Raw genomic sequence first — 24512 nt, 5'->3', positions numbered from 1 at the left:
TCGGTTTGAGTCTTACCAAAAATTGAAACTGTTCGTTTGATTGAAATGAATCATTTCAAACGATTGAATTAACTTCAATGGATTTTATTCCATGTCCGCTAGATGGAAGCACATTAACAAATTTATTCTTCTCTCTGATTGGTCGAATTGGTTTTCGAAATCTTTACAGGATTATTTTGTCAACCGAAAAAAACATTGGTAAAAATGGCTACCTGTTGACCGGAATTCGGACATTTTGTCTCGTAATTAGTTTTTTAATGATTTTTATCTTGTGATTTGCCTCTTCTCCTGTCTCGTGTCTCTTCGCCTTCCTCTGTGTGCCATATAGATTATCTTTTCCGTGTTAACTGTGCCTTTAGAATAAGTTATTGTGATTAAATGGATCCTCTCTCATCTTCAATTTGTGTTCTTGATAATAGCATTGAACTAGTTGACGAGCTTACCAATTTTTTAAGCTCTACGACCAATATAACTACGAAATCGTTGCTCACTTCTGATGACGAGAAAATTGCAACATTTTTAAGAATCCGACCAATAGATAATTTTACGATTGAAGAATCACCTTATAAGATAATAGACTCTAATAAAATTTACATCGACGAGAAAATCTCTTCCAATTGTGGTAGTGCCAAAAAAATTAATACAACTCGGAAAGTGTATAATTTTACTGAGATTCTGGATGAATCAGTTAATCAGTTGAATGTTTTCTCTAAATGTTGTTTACCTCTGGTTGAAGATGTTCTTGATGGAGTTAATGGAATTCTCTTTTGTTATGGAACAACTTCAAGTGGAAAATCGTTCACCATGAGAGGACCTCACGAAGATCCAACAGTTAATCCTGGACTGATTCCATTGTCACTGAAGAAAATTTTCTTCTCCCGTAAATTTATCGATGAACCTCTACTTGCCAAATCAAAGTTCTGTGATATGACTCTGGTTGATCAAAAAACTCAAGACCTCGAGAAACAATACAAAGATTCAATCCTTGCCAGTCGATGTTGTCGTAATGTGATTTATGCCGATGTCTCCAATAATAATATTAGTTTTAATGAGGATGGTTATCAGTATATTTGTTATCTATCGTATTTTGAAATTTACAATGAATTTGTTTATGACTTATTGAATTCCTCTGGTGGTCGAGGCACAGCTTTATCTTTATCGACTGATGAAAAAAATCGTTATTATGTTAAAGATTTAAGATCAGTTATGGTTTCATCCCTTACGGAAGCTCTAAAAATCTACTCTTACGGATGGACAAATCTACAAAGAAACATCCAAACTACTGGACTGAACCAAAACTCTAGTAGAAGTCACTCATTTCTTTGTATCACTCTGATTAAGTTCAGAGAAGATGAAGGAAAAATATTGGAGCCTCAAGTTTCACAGTAAGTTTTGTATTTGAATGATTTTTTTAAGCTTCTTGTTTTAAATCTTTTCATTTCTTTTAATACAGTTTGACACTTGGTGATCTCGCTGGATCGGAGAGACAGAAAAAAACTAACACCGAAGGGTGTAGAACCAAAGAAGGAGGTAGAATAAACAATTCACTGATGAATTTGTCAAAGTGTATCAGGATTTTAAGAAACAATCAAAAAAAGTAAGTTTATTTTTACTTCTTCAATCAATCAGTCAATTCTCAATCTAATCTCGTTCTTTTTTCTCTTTTCATTACAGCTCCAAGCAAGAGATAGTCCCTTTTCGGGACTCTAGTTTAACCAAATTCTTACAGCCTTATTTTATTGGTGTTGGAAAGGCTGCAATTATTTGTAACATAAATCCAGCAGCTAACTTAGTCGGCGAAACTAGGACCATCCTAGAATTTTGCGGAAATGTTAGTCAAATAAACACTAACACTTTACAATCTAAATCGAGGTTTTCAACTTACAGTATTCCCGAAGAAAGGTCCCCGTTAGAAGACATCAGTTATTTTCAAAACAAAACGAATTTAGATGAATTAAATCGTCTCTACGCCAAAAACACCGAATTAAAGAATAGGCTTGATGAACTGGAAAAAGAAAACGCCGAATTAAAACTTAGAGACTCGGAGAAGGTAGAAGTTGCAAGAAAAGCATCTATTGCAACTTCGTTAGGAATAACTTTGGCACATGAAACATCAATCCAGTCGATATCGTCCTGTTTCCATACACAGGAAGAATTATCACAATTTAATCAAACGTAGTTAGTTAATTACTGATAGAAATGATTAGATTTTCTTTTTCCGGAATCAACTTTTGATTATTCTGAAAATTTTTCTTTCTTTTTCTCTTTTTTACATGGAAATTTCAGCACAATGACCAAGGAACAATATAAGGCACGATGTAATCGATGGCGAAAGTCTAAAAAGCGTGTACCAGAACCAGAGCCATTAAAAGTAAGAAACAACAACAAAAGTTGATACAATCAGTATTTATTTGCTCACATTGTCATCATGACAATCATCATTATCATCATCTCTTTTGATGGGAGAGTTTAGTATGACAAGCTAATTATTAATAATTTAAAGATTGACGTTCTGGTGAAAACAACGAGAAAAATAATCAAACAAATTAAAATAGTTGATTAAATTGTTATAATCAAAATCGATGAACATAAAATCATCACCAACAGAGTAGAGAGAGAGAGAGAGAGAGAGAGAGAGAGAGAGAGAGAGAGTTGATTAACTTGAGATGACAAGTAAATTTTTGGTGAATTAAGTTAATTTATTTTCAACAATCACGACTTGAAATATTTAGTTGATTATATTGACAGGATGATTAAGCTAATTATGATTAAAGATGATGTTATCATCATTTATTAATGAAGCTTTCAATGTGATAACCTAAGGGTAACTATTTTTTCTTTTTCTTTTCTCTTTCTTTTCCTCTCCCAGAAATACAAAGCTTGTACCATCAAAAATTGTCCATACATCGTATCAGAAGAAAATCACAATTTTTATCTACATAAAAAACACCATAAGGTTGATGTTCTTAAACACAAAGCCGTGCAATTGACCGAGGAACAATATAAGGCACGATGTAATCAATGGCTAAAGTCTTCTAGGCAATCATTAAAAGTAAGGAACAACAACAAAAGTTGATACAATCAGTATTTATTTGCTCACATTGTCATCATGACAATCATCATTATCATCATCTCTTTTGATGGGAGAGTTTAGTATGACAAGCTAATTATTAATAATTTAAAGATTGACGTTCTGGTGAAAACAACGAGAAAAATAATCAAACAAATTAAAATAGTTGATTAAATTGTTATAATCAAAATCGATGAACATAAAATCATCACCAACAGAGTAGAGAGAGAGAGAGAGAGAGAGAGAGAGAGAGAGAGAGAGTTGATTAACTTGAGATGACAAGTAAATTTTTGGTGAATTAAGTTAATTTATTTTCAACAATCACGACTTGAAATATTTAGTTGATTATATTGACAGGATGATTAAGCTAATTATGATTAAAGATGATGTTATCATCATTTATTAATGAAGCTTTCAATGTGATAACCTAAGGGTAACTATTTTTTCTTTTTCTTTTCTCTTTCTTTTCCTCTCCCAGAAATACAAAGCTTGTACCATCAAAAATTGTCCATACATCGTATCAGAAAAAAATCGCAATTTCTATCTACATAAAAAACACCATAAGGTTGAAGTTCTTAAACACAAAGCCGTGCAATTGACCGAGGAACAATATAAGGCACGATGTAATCAATGGCGAAAGTCTAAAAAGCGTGTACCAGAACCAGAATCATCTTCAGAGAATTAAACAGAAATAGTTGCACAAAAAAGCGATCACACAATCAATAAGTAAAACAGAAATGAATCAAAACAATGACAAGTTCATTTCTTTGTATTCAAAGGATTAGTATTGATTGTTAACCCGCTCAAGAGATTAACAACTAACTCCATCTTTTGGTGAAAAGAATTTTTGTTTTTAAAGTTTTTGTTTCTATAAGCACAATTGTATCTTAACGGTCAATAATATTGACTCAATATGACAAGAATCTTGTCACAAAATAATGGAACTAATTTTTTAAATTTATGTACATTAGCCACTAATTATTAGGATCTTATTTAAGTCTCCGTATATCCATTGATTGGTGATGAGCACATATTCGAGCAATAAAATGAAATCTCACAGAAAAGTGTGAAATAAGTTAACCAAGGAAACTTATTGTTTTCTTTTTGGTCCAAATGTCCGGTGAGAATCTTAGAATTACCTTCGGTCATAAATAAGAAAATTGGAAAGGAAAATTGTCTCAATTTTTACAATTTCAAGTTCACTTGTCACCATTAAATGCTATTCGTTAAACCGACAAAAGTATTGACTATCATTCTAATAATTAAAGATGATAAAAACACTGACCATTTCTTAACTCGACCTCATGGTGATTAAGTTGATTTAATTTCCATTTTGATGAACACATTGGAAACGATTTTGTATTCTTAGCTTACAATCTTCTTACGATAAATGCAGATAATTATCATTACTGTTTGATTGCTTACAAATGAACTAGCAACAACTGAATCAGCATGAGCTCGAGTTTACAAATGATTAGAATATTTAACTATTGAACTGATTGAACTGTTAAAACTCCAAAAAAGTTAACATGTACAGGGTGTAAAGAAAGTAACGTTCAGAGGGATGAATTTCTCCCCTTGCGCGATTGAATTGAATTGGTTTGTTTATTTTTTCCTTCAATTAGCCGTTAAAATTTTCTTAACTTGAAGTAAAAATCAGACGATGTAAATTAAATAATCAAATCGACTGCCATCAATTCACGCATCTTAAACCCCACCCATGAACGTTACTTTCTTTACACCCTGTAAGTGTTAAAAGTATTAGTTTTTATTTTCTCAGCAAGAAATATCCAAAGCCCGCTGACCACGAGAAGGACAATTATCACCATGGTTGGATCAATGCGATCATCTGGAAGTTTTGTGATTTAGACACTGAACCTCATGATAGGTGAGCAATTAACTGATCACAATCAAAATTAATCTTTACAACTCAGTGTTGAAAATGTTAACAATTAACTCTGAACATTTGTCGTTCAATATTAAATACAACTTGTACTTCAAATCAATTTGGAGTACAAAGGAATGGAAATTAAATTTTTCCTTCTAGCAATCAAAAAGTATCAAGAAAATTAACATTTAAGTTGATTTAATATGTAAATCTAGATAAACCTTAGATTTAAAATAGTTTAACAATCAACTCAACAATTAAAGTGTTCATTTAGTTAATGAAAAGGTTTAAGGATAAGAAAAATGTTAATACACAAAGTTAAAGTTAATCGGTTGATTGATTTAAATTTCAATTGAATTACAATCAATTTCCAGGTCAATTATTTTAATCACTGCCTATGGTGTTTATTATAATCCATTTTAATTCAATCACAATTAAGTTAATCATTTTTAACGTAATTTTTGGGTTAATAGGAAAGTCTCTCGACATGAACTGTTTCCACTTCGAGCACCTTTATTATCAATGGAACCTTGTATTGGTCGATTTTTGGACTCGTGTGACCCTAACGATGACCATTTGGTGACCTTAGCTGAATGGGGTAACTGTTTGGGCGTTGAAAAAGGTAATGAAAAAAAAAAGATCGATAAAAGTTTTAATTATCTTACCAACTATGTATTAATCATGTTGATTGTCAAAACATCGATAAGATTTGCGAAAAGATCAGCCAAAAGGTTATCATTGAATTGCAATTATTTCAGTAGCTTTTGAGGTGTCGGTTTGATCAACAAATAATGATTAATATTAGGTTAAAGTCAAATTGAATAGCAATTGAGGTAATTACATACATTTTTATGTAACTGAAGAAAATTTATTTTTAAGCTTCAACAGCGAACTCAGTCGAGGCTTCGATAAATTACAATTACCAAGGGATAGGGAAAAAGGGACAAGGAAGGGAATGATAATAAAATGGAAAATAATAACGAAATAAATAATAAATTTTCTCCCCTGAGGTCGAGATTACATGTGAGAAATCAATTAACAATTAGTTTAAAACTAAAATGGACAAAAATCCTGTTCGTCGACCCCATAAGGGTTGTTCTCAACCAACTTGTTCGCCATAGACAAGAGTCAGTTCAAAATTGATCCCGAAATAGGGCGATTATCCAACGGCCCAGAAAAGATTAGCTTATTAGGTATGACATGAAGAACAAATAAAAATAGAAACAAAAGAAAATTAGAATTTCAAACTTTTAAAAAGTGAAAACAATTATCGACAAAAACTTACCAAGAAAACAAAAATGGTTGAAATTATTACGACGCAATAATGGATCAGTTTTAAGAGTAACGAAAACAACTAAAGTAGCTTTTGAATCATCATAGCTTTGGTATCAACTTGATCCTTGTGATTAGATAAACAATAATATCACCAAATTTAATTTTAAATTCACAGGTAAAGTTAATTAAGTTAAAATTTATCAGGAGCTCTAAAAATCGAGTCAGAAGAAAAAAAATTAATTGTGGACGAAGCTCGTGACTCCATCTTGCGATGAGAGATAAAACTTTCTCTGAAAAGAATTCCGTCTCAGTGGTTCCATCTAACGGTTAACATGTTTTCTATTTTCATCGGAAATGTTTTTTCCAAAACAATTAATTATTTAATTGTTTGATTTTTAATTTAAAATGTTAATCACCTGGAAATCTGATTTCTCCGATTAAATTCAACACTTAATGTACCATTTTTGCTTTTTTCAACGAATAAGAACAAGGATAAGATGAACACCTTAACGAAAATATCTTCTTTTTTAGGGTAAGTCTTTTTCTCTATTACCATGTGATTGTTTATATCTTGTTAATTTATTTCTGTTTTTTTCTTGATTTTCTCTTATTTCAATTAGATCATCATCAAGGCATTTAATTTATTCATCTAAAGCTTTTTCAATATGTTCACCGGCTTCCATTCCCCCTCCACCTTTACTACCTCCAGCCAAAGTTACATTTCCCATAGTGGAAAAGCCAAGATTCGGTGTCCCTATTCAAAGACAACAAATGCCAACCCGATTCTCATTAATAAACGAATTATTTGCACCTTCAATTTATGATTTTCGGGTTACCATTGCACCAGAGATTAGTGATCCAAGAAAATTAGATGAAATCAAATGTATTTCAAGGAAGGATAAATATGGATCAATACCAGACTTCAATTACAGCAACACTATTATGCACATCAGACATAGAAAGATAAAGAAACATCATCGGATAAAATGGATCAAAAACAATCTTTCGGCTATTAAATATACTCGATTAAGAAGAAACATTCAAAAAGAGAAACTATTTAGAGCCGAAATATTAGCTGCCGTTAAAGAAGCTGAAGATTTTGACGCAGAAAAATACGTCGATGGAATTCTAAATGCCATCGATAAAGCACCAAAACCAGCTGATAAAGAAGAAGGTCTGAGAAAGACAATCGCCTTAATGCGAAAATACCGAGCAGAAACTGATCTAATTACTCCAGAATTTGAAGATCCAGTGAAACCAGTTCATGATATTGTTTTCAGAATCAAATGAAACCTTTGCAATTCTTTCATTAGTCCATTACTTTTTTTTTTTGGTAAACATCGTAATGTTAACTTTTCTTAATAGATTTACATAAACTAAATCGATGACACATGAAAAAAGACAATAAAATAGTCAATAAAAATTGAAACTGTTCGTTAGATTGAAATGAATAATTTCAAATGATTGAATTAAATTCAATGGATTTTATTCCTTGTCCGCTAGATGGAAACACATCAACAAATTTATTCTTCTCTCTGATTGGTTGAATTGGTTTTCGAAATCTTGACAAGATTATCTTGTCAACCGAAAAAATCATCAGTAAAAATGTCTACCTGTTGACCGAAATTCGGACAGTTTGTCATGTAATTAGTTTTTTGATGATTTTTATCTTGTGATTTGCCTATTCGAGTGTCTCTTCGCCTTCCTCTGTGTGCCATATAGATTATCTTTTCCGTGTTAACTGTGCCTTTAGAATAAGTTATTGTGATTAAATGGATCCTCTCTCATCTTCAATTTGTGTTCTTGATAATAGCATTGAACTAGTTGACGAGTTTACCAACTCTACAACCAATATAACTACAAAATCGTTGCTCACTTCTGATGACGAGAAAATTGCAACATTTTTAAGAATCCGACCAATAGATAATTTTACGATTGAAGAATCACCTTATAAGATAATAGACTCTAATAAAATTTACATCGACGAGAAAACCTCTTCCAATTGTGGTAGTGCGAAAAAAATTAATGCAACTCGGAATGTGTATAATTTTACTGAGATTCTGGATGAATCGGTTAATCAGTTGAATGTTTTCTCTAAATGTTGTTTACCTCTGGTTGAAGATGTTCTTGATGGAAATAATGGAATTCTCTTTTGTTATGGAACAACTTCAAGTGGAAAATCGTTCACCATGAGAGGATCTCACGAAGATCCAACAGTTAATCCTGGACTGATTCCATTGTCGCTGAAGAAAATTTTCTCCTCCCGCAAATTTATCGATGAACCTCTACTTGCCAAATCAAAGTTCTGTGATATGACTCTGGCTGATCAAAAAACTCAAGACCTCGAGAAACAATACAAAGATTCAATCCTTGCCAGTCGATGTTGTCGTAATGTGGTATATGCCGATGTCTGCAATAATAATATTAGTTTTAACGAGGATGGCTACCAATACATTTGTTATCTATCGTATTTTGAAATTTATAATGAACTTGTTTATGATTTATTGAATTCTTCCTCTGGTGGTCGAGGCACAGCTTTATCTTTATCTGAAGATGAAAAAAAGCGTTATTATGTTAAAGATTTAAGATCAGTTATGGTTTCATCCCTTACGGAAGCTCTAAAAATCTACTCTTACGGATGGACAAATCTACAAAGAAACATCCAAACTACTGGACTGAACCAAAACTCTAGCAGAAGTCACTCATTTCTTTGTATCACTCTGATTAAGTTCAGTGAAGATGAAGGAAAAATATTGGAGCCTCAAATTTCACAGTAAGTTTTGTATTTGAATGATTTTGTTAAGCTTCTTATTTTAAATCTTTTCATTTCTTTTAATACAGTTTGACACTTGGTGATCTCGCTGGATCGGAGAGACAAAAAAAAACTAACACCGAAGGGTGTAGAACCAAAGAAGGAGGCAGAATAAACAATTCATTGATGAATTTATCAAGGTGTATCAGGATTTTAAGAAACAACCAAAAAAAGTAAGTTTATTTTTACTTCAACAATCAGTCAGTCAATTCTTAATCTAATCTCGTTTTTTTTTCTCTTGTTGTTACAGTTCCAACCAAGAACTAGTCCCTTTTCGGGACTCTAGTTTAACCAAATTCTTACAGCCTTATTTTATTGGCTCTGGAAAGGCTGCAATTATTTGCAACATAAATCCAGCAGCTAACTTAGTCGGCGAAACTAGGACTAGCCTAGAGTTTTGTGGACATGTTGGTCAAGTGAACACTAACACCTTACAAGCTAAATCAAGGTTTTCAATGTATAGTATTCCCGAAGAAAGGTCCCATTTATTAGAAGACATCAGCTATTATCAAAACAAAACCAATCGAGATGAATTACACCGTCTCTATGCAGAAAACACCGAATTAAAAAATAGACTCGTGGAACTAGAAAAAGAAAACATAGAATTAAAACTTAGGGACTCGGAGAAGATAGAAGTTGCAAGAAAAGCATCTATTGCAACTTCGTTAGGCATCACATTAGCTCATGAAACGTCAATTCAGTCGATATCGTCATGCACAGGAATAGATACACAGGAAGAAAATCTTCGAGATACATTAATGCAATCGAAAACAGCAGCTGATTTCTTAACCTTTGATGAAAGTGGTCCAGCATTTCCAGAAATTGGAGCTACTTATTCAAATGCTCAAACCCAAACTGATGGTGATGGAAGCACTCACGGTTTTACAATAGATGATGTAATAAAAATCATGCAAGCCATCAAAAAAGGTGATATTCCTTTGCCAAGTAATATAATCGGAAGTAACCAAGAAGGAAAAAAACGAGGAAGACCTCGTAGAACAAAGAAATCACAAGAGACAACTAAATCCACTCCGATCAAGGGAAAAAAGCCATTAGGACCAAGCAACAAAAATTCAGCTCGAAAGTCGACAAGAAAATCAACCCGAATTTTAACGCCCGATTACCGCCCGAAGTACGTGATGATTGATAGGCTCGCACGAAACCGAGGTGATGACAATCCCACAACGACCAGGAGAATTATCTTTCACCTATTGATTATCATGCCGGGAATTTCTCGATGGGACTTCGTCGAAAAGGCTCACTCTCGCTGCATCAATCTTGTATGATCAATATTAATCGATTATTTTTTCTCAAATTATTTATTTGCTAATTTCTAAATCATTCAAAATTCATTAATTGTAAAATATCTTTCAATAGTCATCTCTACTAAAATGTAATTATCTATTTAGATTGAATAACTGAATCGGTTGAAAATTAAATGATAATTTACAAACGTTTAATGTAAATGTATTGATATAAATGGAGATGGAAAAGAGGAAATAGAAAAAAAGAAAGGATGAAAAAGATCATTTTCTTTTTTTCTTGGAAGATGATTAGCATCATTTTCTCTTCCATACAGAAGCAATTAGAGAGAGAGAGAGAGAGAGAGAGAGAGAATGTGAGATGAAGAGTGAGCTATTTTTAGCAATTAGTGAGATGATGAGAAGGATAAAAATCGCTGACTCGATGTTAGAACATACGAAACAATCTCTTCCTAAAATAGTTTACTTTTCATCTTCTTTCACAGTTTTCTTTGATTATATTCTTCCAGTGGCAAACTAAAGTTCTGATTTTTTATTAGAATTTTCTTATTAATGTGATTAAGTTAATTGTTGTTCTTTAGAAAGAAAATTTCACCAACTTGTTGATCCAAAATGGTGCTCGTTAAATTGTGTCTCTTTATTACAATTCTTCTTTTCTTTTCTGGTTTACTAACAGTTAATTGTGAAAAGGTAATGATTAACTTGACTGAGGAAATAGTGATCCAAACCAATTAAATCTAATTGTGATTAATTTCCAATCTTTTCTATCATCAATAATCCGTACAGAAAGTGACCAAAGTTGATAAGACATCAACGAATTCAGTTGTTGGTAAATCGATCACAAACAAAACTAGTATTTCAAAAGGTAATTCAATTTGATTCAATTGTTTACACACAATAATTTACTTGATGATTCTAATTGTTAATTGTTAGACCCTTGTTCTAAGGCTCGATGTGGACCAGGACGAGAATGTGTCATTGATCCTGCAACAGCAGAGGCCAAATGTCTTTGTATAAGGTAAACACGAGAATAAGATGATAGTTGAAATAATCTCTTAATTGTTGATCTAAATTGTTGTCTAATAGCCATCGACTTCTTGTCAAAATCGATCTCCTTAACTCTCAATCTAAGTTTATCTAAACAACTCAGACTAATCAGTAAAATCTTTAAAAAAGGAGATCATTTCTTACTCTTAATTTCTTAATTACAATCCAATGTAATTGGAAAAGATGATTTTGGATTCTTTTCAAAATTATCTTCTTCAGCCTCATCTTCATATTCATCATTTTCGCTTCAATAATTACACTCAAAAAGTTAATCACAGATCTTTGATTGATTTACAAATGGAAAGTTGAATGAAAGAGCAATCAGCTAATCACTGAATCTAAAAGGCCAACAATTAACTCATTTTAATTTTCAACAATCAAGGGAATGTGGACCTAATAAAGATCCTCGTCGACAAGTTTGCGACAATTACAATAACACTTGGAACTCAGATTGTCATCTTTTCCGCCATCAATGTGTCTGCAAAGAAGGTAATTAACTTAATTGTTCAGTTAACTAACACAATTCATTGTCTTAAATTTGATTTATATTCACCAATTATCTTAATATACAAGAGATTTGATTTCAATCAACCATGATTTTGAATAATCATCTACAATTAACTTCCTGGTTCCCTGTTGATTAACCATAGTGATGATAAATGTTAACTAATTGTGTTTACAATTTAAAAAGTGAAAATCTATTTTAAAAATCTTAATCAGTTAAACAAAAATGGTTTACACAAATGTAAACAATTTATCAACCATTATTTTCTTATTGGTTACAATTAAAACTATACTAAATTAACTATTAACAAATGAAACAAGTGAAAAAATAGCAAATCAACAATTAGTTTAACACTTGTCACAATTTGTTAATCACCAATTGAATGGTTAATCAATTAGCAAACAATCAGGTTAACATAACACAAAATCTTGTATATGAATATTATTTCAAATTTTTACAAGTTTACTATTGATCATTACAATTAATTTGGTTGTTGATGGCTGATTTTTAATTTTCTAATCACAATTAAATCAGGTGAATCAAAGGATTGTACTGATAATCATTTGCATATGCACATTGATTATTATGGTGAATGCAAAGAGCTTGGATCTTGTGATCAAGGTACTTTGGCTGATTTCCCAAGGCGAATGAAGGAATGGCTTTATACAATCATGAGGTAATTAAAAGGTTAATTAATGGTCAACAATTAAAACTAATTTCCATGTTTAAATGTTTCATTTTCTCAGCAAGAAATATCCAAAGCCCGCTGATCACGAGAAGGACAATTATCACCATGGTTGGATTAATGCGATCATCTGGAAGTTTTGTGATTTAGACACTGAACCTCATGATAGGTGAGCAATTAACTGATCACAATCAAAATTAATCTTTACAATTCAGTGTTGAAAATGTTAACAATTAACTCTGAACATTTGTCGTTCAATATTAAATACAACTTGTACTTCAAATCAATTTGGAATACAAAGGAATGGAAATTAAATTTTTCCTTCTAGCAATCAAAAAGTATCAAGAAAATTAACATTTAAGTTGATTTAATATGTAAATCTAAATAAACCTTAGATTTAAAATAGTTTAACAATCAACTCAACAATTAAAGTGTTCATTTAGTTAATGAAAAAGTTTAAGGATAAGAAAAATGTTAATACACAAAGTTAAAGTTAATCGGTTGATTGATTTAAATTTCAATTGAATTACAATCAATTTCCAGGTCAATTATTTTAATCACTGCCTATGGTGTTTATTATAATCCATTTTAATTCAATCACAATTAAGTTAATCATTTTTAACGTAATTTTTGGGTTAATAGGAAAGTCTCTCGACATGAACTGTTTCCACTTCGAGCACCTTTATTATCAATGGAACCTTGTATTGGTCGATTTTTGGACTCGTGTGACCCTAACGATGACCATTTGGTGACCTTAGCTGAATGGGGTAACTGTTTGGGCGTTGAAAAAGGTAATGAAAAAAAAGATCGACAATATTATAATTAATTAAGAGTTTTAATCATCTTAACAATTAAAATCTTTTCATATTTTCCCAGGTGAAATTGAGGATAAATGCAATGAATTTAATTCATCAAACGAGGATAAATAATCAAGCAATTAATCAATGCCATTTGGAATTACAATATTGGATTGGAAAATGATTACAATTAATTAATCGCCGTTGTTACAATTTACACACTTTTTTTCTTATAAACTAATCAATGATCGCAATCAAAAACAAACATTATGTATTAATCATGTTAATTGTCAACTTTAATTGTTTCCTAAAAATACCAACAATCAATAATTAAAGCTTGAAGCTTGACAATTTTGCCAACAGACAGCAATCACTTAATTGGTCAGTTGATCAGTAAGACTTATTAGTAAATATCTTTTAATATCCATAATTATCTAGGGCAATTTATAAATTGTTTCCTTTTAGTTGAAGTTGTTCGAAACTTTTATCCCGTATTTTGGCCTAATTTCGAGGACATGGATCAAAAATACACCTTTCGACCCCTGTTATTCCGGTTCAGGGTTGGGTCTTATAAAGTGCCTTTCTTTTCAAGCCAATAACCACCACCGCCACCTCTCCACTTCCTCCCTGGTGCTTACAATGCTGAAGACACTCAAACACCACCATCACCCTTTGTACAATGAGCGCAGTGAAAAAACACCACTAACACAGTCCCAGTTATTTGATTCACATCAATGTGCAAGTCTAAGAAAAACTAGATGATGATGATTAGGATGGTGGAGAGGATGAGGATGATGATCATGAAGACGAGAAGGGGAAGAGGACAATAGTTGACGCTTTTTCTCTCTCAATTTAAACTCCCATTGATAAGATTTCACCTGAAGTCGAAAAAATCTCCCATGATTTTTACCGCTTTTACCTTATAACTTATTACCTTCGTTTTCTTTCTAGGGAGATGGGGGAGGGGTGGGATGATATCTCTCTCTCTCGCAGGATATTTATATACTCTCTTTCTCTATCTCTCCCTCATCCTCCTCTTCATCATAATCATCTTCAAAAGAAAGAGAGAGAGAGAGAGATGAAAAAAGAAGCAATTGATTCATCCCCAACATCCCTTCGCTCATTGTGTAGATTTTGATGACAAAAGGACTCCCTCTTTTCCTCCTCATCTTCTTCCCTCAAACTCCCTCCATGTTTTTAAATAATGTACAATATCTTCTTCATCTTAATATTCATTTTCTCTCTCTTTCTCTTCTCCCTCATCTCTCTTTCATCCTCCGGATGAGTAAAATATCTAGAGTAAAAAATTTTCTCATCTTACCTTTTTATCCACGAGAAATGAAAGAGAGAGAGAGAGAAAAAAAAATAAAGGAACCGCTAGGTAGACAGTTTCTCTCTTTCTCCCTCATTTTCATCCTCATCATTTTAGTCCCTCCCTCCATCTTAAGATGACCGCCTTTGCCTCTGTGTGGGTCACCTCTTTACCTAGTGAGTTACTTACACAATAATAAAAAGGCCATTCTAAGGTCAGAAAACTAGTTTTTTTATTCTCTTTTGTAACATTTCTAAGACGATTCTACTCTCTCTCTCTCTCTCGCTCACTCATTTTAGTGATCGACTGAACGGTTTTCATCATCTTGATCATCCTCCTTCTCCCGCTAAATCAGTACAAGTAAAACTTTTCATCTTCATCGCGTCTCTCTCTCTCAATTTCTTAAAAAATTGTCCCCGCTTTTGATGATTTTTGATAAAGATGATGAGTGAGTCTTATTGAACGAGCGAGAGTGAGAATCAAGTAGACGATCATCTTTTGAACAGTTAGTCAGTTACATTGAAAACGTTTACATGTATAACTTAAGTGAAAAACAAGATGAATATTTTTGTTAATAAAATCAACAAACATTTAAACTCAATCAACGTGATTATCATGAAAATGGATTCAATCGATTTACTTTAAGTTTCGTGTTAAATTAACTTTTGTCGGATTTTCTCAATTGTCACCATCATTCTCTTAATTATCATCTCGATTAACATTTAATATGAATCTTGATTCATCTCCCAATGGGTCAACTGCTCTCAGTGACATCGACTTTGTGATCGCTTATATTTGTAATGAAGCAAATAATGGATTTGCTGATATAACATCATCATCAAATTTTTCATCATCTTCATCTTCATCATCATTATTGGTAAGAATTTGATTTTAATCCAACTAATTAACTCTATCCTAACCCTAAAATCCGCCATCATTTTTAACGTAAACGGTTCAACATTCAACTTTTATATCTAAAATCTAATTAAATTCATTAAGTCCGATTTATAATTTAAATGAATCAAATCAACTTTAATCGTTAATCAAAAATTAGTTGCAAATAAATAAATCATTAAGCTCATCCAAGCTAATCATTATTAAATTTAATCGTAATCCAAAATTTAGAAACAATTAAATCTAATGAAATCTAATTATAGCAAAACACACACACAATCAAAATTAACCCTAATTATGATTAGAGTCGTAAGAGTCCTAACCAATTTAAATACTGAATTAATAAATATTTGTGAAACCAACTAATCAACTATCGAAGCTCAAACAGAACCTCAACTTTACAATAAAATCCTAAAGGATTAATCAAAATCAAATTGGTGATTAAGTTTGAAACAGAGAAAATTAAAGAGTAAAGAATTTACAATTCGTTTTCTTTGGAAAAGTTTCGAGTTTAGAAAAAGTTTTATCATAGTAAATAAATCGCATCGAACTTGAAATTAGAACAAATTATTCAAACGAACTTTTTATCTTTACAATCTAACCCCCTCTTCGGTACATAAGATACACATATCAACCTCTTAACCTCAGTGGGGTGTAAAAAATTATTTCGAATACGAAAGTGGGCAAACCTTTGGTTCGAAAAGTGTCCCCAATCGAAATGACAACTAATATAAGTGCAAATGAACATTGGGAGAGAAAAGAGCGAAAATTTCCCCCCTTTACCACCCCAAAGAAAAGGATAAATATCAAGATGATGAAGATAAACCTTTATATCAACTTCCGTTTCCAGGGATGAAAAGAGATGAAAAATTTTTAATCAAACGCACAATTTGTGTTGAGCTTAACGTTTTTTTTTCTCGAAAAAAAAACTCCTAAATTATCATTCTCATCCATTTTTTTTACATCATTCACTCTTATTTTTTCAAGGGCACCTTTATCATCCTCATCATCAAAGGTATGATAATAATAACAATTTAAGGCATAATAACGGTAAATAAATGATTTCCATAAGGAATCAGGTCCCAACCTATGAGTTTTTTTTTACCTTTTATCCAATTTGATTTATCCTTTGATTTACTAGGATCTTTTTTGTCTGATTGTTGTAAAGTGCATCCAATTTAAGTTCAATGTTAAACTTATTGTTAAACTTTTCTTGATTTAATAGTAGTTAGTGATATTAATATCATCATCTTCATCTTTATCATCATCAGTACCTTTGGATAATAACAAAAGAGCCACACCAAGAAAAAAAGGGCAAAGTGTTTGGTGAGAAAAAAGTTTCTCGCAAGTTAATCACAATCAAGGAATCACAATTTACCCTTGAACTTGATCAAATCGCATCCACTCAATGAGACCTTGGCCTTAGATTAACTTAGATTATTTAATTATCCATAAGGTTTAAGGAAGTGATTAAGGACTGACTAGGGTAATAAATGTAATCAGGAAGTTGGATCCCAATGGTTACACAATTGTAATCTATTAATTTGATTAATCTGATGATTATTCATCGTTAGATTTTAGCAACGTTTCTTGATTGTTCAATTTGATTGTTCAAATAATTGTAACTGATAAATTAGGTTAGTAAGTTGTTTGATTGTGCCGTTGATAGTTTAATGATTTGATGAAAAAAAAGGTCCTGATTATTATTAAATTTGATTGTTGCACTTTTTATTTGATAAATAAATGTTAATTGGTGGATATTGATATTTGATCAGTTTTATAATCATTTTGATTGATAATAAATTGATATTAATCTGATTTAATAGCGTTGCGAGTAAGTGAAATTTTGATAAATTGTTCAACTGATTAAATTGTTAAGATAATCAGTTTGATATTATAATAAGAACGAGAATTATTATAAAAGTAAATCATCTTGATCTTGATCATCATTATCATTTAATGGTTGATAGAATCACTTTCCAATATTTAATGATGATTATTAGCCTGAGATGATTAAGATTATTATTGATTGTTAACTGAAACGTTGATTGGGAAAAAAAATTGATCATCTTTTAATCAACGCACGAGTTAAGTTATTAAACAGGTAAATGCGTTAATATGAAAACATTAGTTGATTAATCAAGTTTGATTTCTGTTGATTGTAAGTGTGAGTGTGTGTTTAGATTAAGATTAAGAGTAAATCGAGTTTAAATAACCGTAAACAAAAGTTAAACGTTTATGATTGTTATTATTTCAATTACAATATAAACATGATGATGATTCTGGTAGATGATGAGGATGAGAGTGATGCTTTTTGAGAGAGAGAGAGAGAGAGAGAGAGAAATCGGTTGATTGAATTGAAATTGTTAATTATCCGAATAAAAGAGCGATTTAGTTAATTACGATGAAGATGATCAGTGATGAAAGTAAATAAGAAAATGATTTAAAGAGAAAGCTACTTAAAGATAATGATGAAGATGAAAAGTATTGAGAAGAAGAGAAAATGAAAAATATAATTTTATAATTGCATAGGATTTTGATTAACTAATTGTTGACTGATTGTGATATGATTATGCAAATTGAAGATGAATTTTTTTTTCATATTTACAATATTAAATAAGCTTAACACCATTCAATTGGTTATTGTTAGTGAATTAACCTGATCATTGTTATATAAATGATGAAAATATTGACAAGGTAGATGAAAAAAAAGGTAAATAAAGATGAGAAGATGAAGAGAGGAAGAAGGAGGACTTTGTATACAATAGACGGTCTATTTATCATCCAGAGAGAGAGAGAGAGAGAGAGAGAGAGAGAGAGAGAGAGAGAGAGAGAGATGAAGATAAAAAGTGATGGAGATAAAAAAATTCAGTAAAGGTGATTGTCTATTGTATTTACAGGTATATATTTATCTAGAGATCTAAGTGAGAGAGTGAGTGTGTGAAAAGGGTTAGTGAGTATCCCTGTGAAAAAAAAAGATGAGTAAGAAGAAATAAAAAAGATGAGAAAGTGAATAAGGTGAGATGATGATAAAAGGGATGAAGATGGGAGATGATGCTGAACGAAAGGAGATGAGTAGTAAATGATAATCTATTTGACTTTGAGCATAATCTTCATGCTCTGAAAATCTTCATCTTCATATTTTTATCTTCATCTCAATTGAAGGATGACAACGACTCGTTTCTTTTCCCGCCAACAAAATTATCGTAATCATCATGATCATAAACAACGATTGAAAGTGATAATACTTATTATTATCACTTTGTTGTTGGAATAATTAGATTAAATTACATTCTCTATTTTTTCTTTAACTGTTATTGTTTTTTAAGAAAATCAGTTAATTCAATTAAGAGAGTAAATGATAAGAAAAAGGAATTAGTATTAGAACTTTTTCCCCCTTTCAAGTTCGACAAGTTCTATTTACTCTGTTTAGAACATGACTAACACTTTGGTATTAGAATTGATTATCAATTAATTCGTGTTTTGTTGATTAACTCAGAAATTGTGTTAAATGTTTGACAAATTAATATAATTGATTGTAATTGGTTTGAGAGCTTCGACTGGAAAAACAATCAGATACATTTGAGCAAATGATAAATTGAACAATTATTGTTGATTGTTTGTATTTAGATGATGTTGTTGTTGATGTTTAAGTTAATTGATTTACACAAATCAGGATCATCAATCAATCGTTGATGCAATTATTAAATACGAATAAAGTTTCTAATTGTTAACCGATTCAAAGCTAAATTGAGACAATTCACTTGGGATAAAGTTGACCTGAGAATCGCTGTCAATCAACAGGGCTGATGTATTAGATCCGATGAATCAAATTCATTGAAAATTCATCGATGAAAATAAAGTATTGTCATCACAGGGTTAAGACAACAATCAGAACAGAAATAGTAAAAATTGAATGAGAAATTTTGATCTAAATAAGTTATCAATGTTGATACGATGAGAGTCACAAGGATTACACGTCCAGAGTACAGATGATGTGTCAAACTTGAGGGTAATCAGCATCCTGAGGGTATTTTAAGAGCCTGACCATCAACATGAGATTTTCCTTTCAAGTGTATAAATAAACATAGAGATTATATTATCCAGTAGAGGTCAACCGGACAAGAGAAGAGATCAACAGGTCCATTGGTTAAAAGGACATTGTACTTATGAGAATACGAATTTATCGAAGATGGACAAGGGTCACGACCTTTTCTAGTCAACAATGACTATAAAAATATCCAAATATTATGTATTATTATGAATTGTTTCTCACAAAGAGAGAGAGAGAGAGAGAGAGAGAGATCCAAGCTGGAATAGAAGAGAAAATATTCAATGATAGTTCTCGTATCCGAATTTTTCATTCGAATGAGAAAAGAAATTGATAAATTATCTTCTCGATGTTTGTAGGTGATGAAGAAATTGATGATGGAATCTTCATCCTTGTCTTTTTACTTAAGAAGATAAATTGGAATCTTAATTTTCTCTTCATTGTCATCAACACCTCGTAATGCTTGAGATGCATCACCTCATTTGTTATGGTAATAATAAGAAAATTTGATTTATCCCAATTTCTAGTTGACAGCGATATTGTTACATCGTTTTCCTTTAGTTTCTGCTACAGTTTACATTGGATGATGATGATGACGATTACTGGCCGAAAAAAAGATGTACAGGTGAAAACATTAGAATCACAAAATATCAATGTTGCAAGAATTAGAGAGGAAAAAGTTTTAAGACTTAATACAATGGTGAATAAGAAAGTTATGAGAAAAAGAGAAAGAGGATGCAGAGAGAGAGAGAGAGAAGAAGGCGAAGAAAGATGAGAATGATCAGAACGAGGTAAGAGAGAAAGAGAGGGAGAAAAGAAATGAGAAAGTAAATTTAGAGGATGAATAGAAGGAGGACAAGAAGATGAAGATGAGAGAGAAAGAGAGTGAGTAAGCTGTTCTTGGCCTCAATATCTATGATGGACTTTACATCTTTCTCGTTTCTCTTAGCGCCCTCATCATCTATTTCTAGGTGACCGGGATACGCTAAGGAGTATTTGTGACAAAGGGAGAAAAGAAAAGAAGAAGAGGGAGGATGGAAAGAAGAAGAAGAAGAGAAGGTGAGAGGGATGAATGGATAAAAAGATGTTAAAAAGAAAAAGTTACCTTTAGAATAGAAAATTTTCTTCTATTCTTTCAATCGAAAGGAAATCGGAAATGATGATGAGAAGAGAGAGAGAGAAGGAGGAGAGGGGGTGGATTTAGGCGAATGGAAATCAAGTGTCAGAGTAAAATTTTACTTGAGATTTACTTACACAGAGAAAAAGATGAGAGACCATCCGAGGGAGAGAGAGAGAGAGAGAGTGTGACTTACAGTTTCTTGACCCAATTTAAATAAATTCACATGAAAAAGTCCACAGGAAGGTAGGAGGCTGATGACGACGATTCGCTGGCGATTTGATTACTTAGAGAAAATAAAATTAGGCCAAAGGAAACAATTTATTGTTTAGAAAAAACTTTTCTTCTCTTAGAAAACTCAACTAACTCCCTCTTGCTGATTTCGCATTAACCCTTTCCGACCAATCACCAAATCTTTAATTAAACAAGTCAGTTGATTAACAGTTCATCATTAACTTTTCATTTTATTACAATTTTCAAAAAAGCAATCGAATCAACGATTCTACTCCTTTGGTTTTGTCTCTTTTCCCCTCTTTGGTGTTTATCTTTTGTTTGGAATTATTTTTATTCTGGTGAAAACATGATGGAAATTGAATAGAGTTCCAAAGAAAAGTGATCTTTTAATAAGGGAATATCCATATTTCCATTTGATATATTGGACCATTCAACTGTAAATGTTATTACAATGACTCCTTGTTCAACAAAAAAGGGAGTGGGAGACCTTTTAACAAAAAGAGAAAAGAAAAGACTTTCTCTCCCTCTCCCTCTCCACCTCCTCTTACCTTTCTCCTTTTACCTTGTTACCTTTTCCACCTTCTCATGTACCATTACCTCCACCCTCTTCCGTTGGTGATCCGTTTGTTACTGTAAACAAAACCGTTCATATGTAAATGTCTATGATTATAGAAAACCGTATCTTCTGATGTATTAATACAATACTAACTTAAGGCTTTCTCTTTCTCTTTTTTGCTTTTTCTTTTCTTTTCCAAACCCTATTATCTCCTGATGTGATTTCGCTTTTTTTTATTATCATTTGATGGATTCGCTTTGGTTTGATTATCTCTTTTTACGTTTTCCACTTTAAAGAGCCCCGTTATTTCCGGCAAATCTTCATCTTCTTTAACAATATCGCCTTCATCTACTTTCTCCTCTTCGTCATCATCTCTTCTCTCCCCATTGTCATCCTCATTGTCTACTTCACCCACATCATCATCTTCAATACCTGATTGGGATCCAAAGGAGTCAAGATTATCTCGTTATTTGTCAACATCTTCCAACATCACAACCCCTAATACCAATAATCATCTTCATCATCAATTGTCGGAAGGATTTATCACTAATTCCAGGAATAAACAGCCTTGTACCACATCAACAGAAGATCATCATCACAGAGAAGCTTCACCAATTAGTTTAAATTTTCTCAATCATTCTTCCCAAAATCAATATCTCCCATCGGAAGATATTAAATGTACAAGCACAACATCAACAGTTATAATTCAACAAACAAATCATCATCTTCATCATAATAGTAACTCAACTAACAATAGCAATGGTCGATCATGTAATCCTTTAGCTTCCGTTTACCAAAATATCCCGACGACACTTTCATCTCAAGAATATAATCTTCCACAAAATAATCTTCATCACCATAATCAACATCATCATCCACAAAACCAACAATCAATCAACTCAATTGGAGGCTTGATTAAATCAAATTACAATGGTTCCTGTGATTTCAACAGGTATTCTCATCCATCTGATTGTGGATCGTTCAACAATCCTGATTTAAGTCAACCATTAATCACCTCAACAACAGGTCACCTCTCAGTAACTAACCACAACAGCGTTACTTCAATCAACAACAACAACAACAATAACAATAGCAACAATTTAGTCAGTAATCACTCTGATAGTAATAGTTTAATTGAATTCACCTCAATACCTGAACTTGGTGATTTAATTTTCTCCCCCAATGATGAGACAATCAATTCGATGAATGGTCTATGCTCTGCAATACCAAGTCCAACTTCGGGTTACCTTTCCCAAGAGACAAATGGACTTTTCCTTTCAAATTACACTCCACCCACACCGCCCGATTCGGAGAGTGAAGGGATCATCAATTGTCATCAAACTCAAGTTCCTACAATCAGTGAATATGTTTCACCGTCGACAACACTAACAACCACAAGTCCAGTAGTTAAAATCAATAGACGAAATAATCCCGAATTGGAGAGGCGCCGAGTTCACTTTTGCCACTACCAAGGATGTAACAAAGCTTATACGAAAAGTTCACATCTTAAGGCCCATCAAAGGCTTCACACAGGTTAATTAAATTAACAATTTCAAACAGATAGAATTTAATAGCTAATCTATTTTGAATTTCGTATCAAAATAAATTGCAACGAGACAACGAATTGATTTTGTTCTAAGACATTTACTAATCGATTCATTTCAATATCAAAATATTTCATTCTATCTGTTTGAATTGTTTCAATTTTCTGTCATCGATGAAATCATTTGTTTCAAGTCATTTGTGGATTTTAATCAACTCACAATCATTGTTTCAATCCCCAATTCGCAATTCTGTCTACTGTCATGATCAATGGTCAACAATATCAAAGGAAAATGATCAACTATTCATTGACTTTTAGAATGAACATTTGATACTCGAACTAAATTATTGACTTATAAGTAACTTTTCTCTCTATTTCTCTTTTTTCACAATCAAATAGGTGAAAAACCATACAAATGTGATTGGCCTGATTGCGATTGGAAATTTGCTCGATCTGATGAATTAACGAGGCATTTTCGTAAACACTCTGGAGATAAACCTTTCAAATGTAAGGTTTGTGGTAGAGGATTCGCTCGATCTGACCATTTAACTCTTCACATGAAAAGACACAAAATTTTATCATAAATCAAGAAGAAAATGATGAACATTAATCATCACCAAGAAATCAAAGCGGATTCGTTCAACTAATCAACAATTGCAACAATTTTTGGATAATCAATAACACGTACACACAAACACCAAGGGTTCCTAAATTTCACCAATAAGGCAACATGATTTTTTTTCACACCAAATGATTAAATTGTTACAAGATTATATTAACTCTCAAAGTCTATGGTCCAAAATTGGAATTCTAACGAGAAAAATCACCAATGACATTTTCTATTAATTTCATGGAAAACTTTCGACTCTTTTTTATTCTAATTTCTCTTTTTTAATCTGCACATTAGATTTTCTCTTTCACGTCACCCCAACCCTAACGTTGCCGATGGTGACGAACCAAAGACGAACCAAAATCAATTGACATCTCGACAATCGAAAGAGAGAGAGAAGCATCACAAGTTTATCGAAAATTTTTTCTAATCTTAGAAAAAATTGTCGAAAAAAACACCCAAACCAAAGCACTTTTTTTAAATTTCGTAAAAGTTGATTTTTGTATTACCTTTACCCACTTTTTCATCTTTTTTTTAACTTTTTTAAATTCTATTTTTTTGTCTTCTCTCATTGTAACAATTCATAAGAATTCCTAATCAGTGAAAGTCTCAGAGCTATTAATATAATCAGAATGGCGAGGTCAAATTTTCATTAAATTCCTACTAAAATTTCGTCCTTTTCTGGACACAAACGAACTCTAATCCAAAACCAATCAATTGTTTAAAACTCAAATACGACACTTTATCCAATCTCATTATAAATCAGAATTTCCCGCGGAAATAAATTTTCGCCTCGATTCAAGCTCGATAAACAGAAAGACAATTTACTATTTTTACAACTTCCCGAAAAGTTT

The 24512-nt window shown here is 31.9% G+C and overlaps 6 protein-coding genes across 9 annotated transcripts; all 6 read left to right on the top strand.

The window, feature by feature from the left end:
- The first annotated feature begins 95 nt into the window (after positions 1-95).
- LOC128392215 (kinesin-like protein KIF20B) lies at positions 96-4159 on the top strand. 4 transcript variants are annotated; one of them, XM_053352199.1, is made up of 6 exons: positions 96-1385; positions 1454-1597; positions 1675-2175; positions 2287-2371; positions 2870-3052; positions 3549-4159. In XM_053352199.1, the coding sequence occupies exons 1-6, from the start codon at positions 379-381 to the stop codon at positions 3753-3755; spliced, it is 2127 nt and encodes a 708-aa protein (XP_053208174.1). In that variant the 5' UTR covers positions 96-378; the 3' UTR covers positions 3756-4159. The 4 variants fall into 4 exon arrangements, with proteins under 4 accessions (XP_053208174.1, XP_053208172.1, XP_053208176.1 ...); XM_053352197.1 differs by having other exon boundaries at positions 1675-2178; XM_053352201.1 differs by lacking the exon at positions 2870-3052.
- A 659-nt stretch (positions 4160-4818) lies between these two features.
- On the top strand, positions 4819-6437 carry LOC128392511 (SPARC-like; the record flags this gene model as incomplete). Its single annotated transcript, XM_053352538.1, has 3 exons — positions 4819-4958; positions 5432-5580; positions 6409-6437. Coding segments are annotated over 3 exons (303 nt in total), but the record flags the coding sequence as incomplete, so codon positions are not given.
- Positions 6438-6565: 128 nt separating this feature from the next.
- Positions 6566-7662, top strand: LOC128392216 (uncharacterized). Its single transcript, XM_053352202.1, has 2 exons — positions 6566-6765; positions 6854-7662. Exons 1-2 carry the CDS (start codon positions 6731-6733, stop codon positions 7521-7523), a joined length of 705 nt encoding a protein of 234 aa, XP_053208177.1. The 5' UTR covers positions 6566-6730; the 3' UTR covers positions 7524-7662.
- Positions 7663-7839: 177 nt separating this feature from the next.
- LOC128392214 (kinesin-like protein KIF20A) lies at positions 7840-10505 on the top strand. The gene is made up of 3 exons (XM_053352196.1): positions 7840-9006; positions 9075-9218; positions 9296-10505. Exons 1-3 carry the CDS (start codon positions 8006-8008, stop codon positions 10329-10331), a joined length of 2181 nt encoding a protein of 726 aa, XP_053208171.1. The 5' UTR covers positions 7840-8005; the 3' UTR covers positions 10332-10505.
- A 245-nt stretch (positions 10506-10750) lies between these two features.
- On the top strand, positions 10751-13695 carry LOC128392286 (SPARC-like). The gene is made up of 8 exons (XM_053352287.1): positions 10751-10997; positions 11094-11172; positions 11241-11325; positions 11737-11843; positions 12394-12535; positions 12606-12713; positions 13187-13335; positions 13421-13695. Exons 1-8 carry the CDS (start codon positions 10920-10922, stop codon positions 13471-13473), a joined length of 801 nt encoding a protein of 266 aa, XP_053208262.1. The 5' UTR covers positions 10751-10919; the 3' UTR covers positions 13474-13695.
- A 1480-nt stretch (positions 13696-15175) lies between these two features.
- LOC128392285 (Kruppel-like factor 2) lies at positions 15176-24354 on the top strand. Its single transcript, XM_053352286.1, has 3 exons — positions 15176-15530; positions 21802-23038; positions 23448-24354. The coding sequence occupies exons 1-3, from the start codon at positions 15381-15383 to the stop codon at positions 23630-23632; spliced, it is 1572 nt and encodes a 523-aa protein (XP_053208261.1). The 5' UTR covers positions 15176-15380; the 3' UTR covers positions 23633-24354.
- The last annotated feature ends 158 nt before the right edge of the window (positions 24355-24512 follow it).

This window comes from Panonychus citri, unplaced genomic scaffold (assembly GCF_014898815.1).
Source record: "Panonychus citri isolate SS breed McGregor unplaced genomic scaffold, ASM1489881v1 Contig00136, whole genome shotgun sequence".
Classification (NCBI taxonomy): domain Eukaryota; kingdom Metazoa; phylum Arthropoda; class Arachnida; order Trombidiformes; family Tetranychidae; genus Panonychus; species Panonychus citri.
Note: the sequence above shows the minus strand (reverse complement) of the source record. Positions and strands in the feature narration are given on the sequence as shown.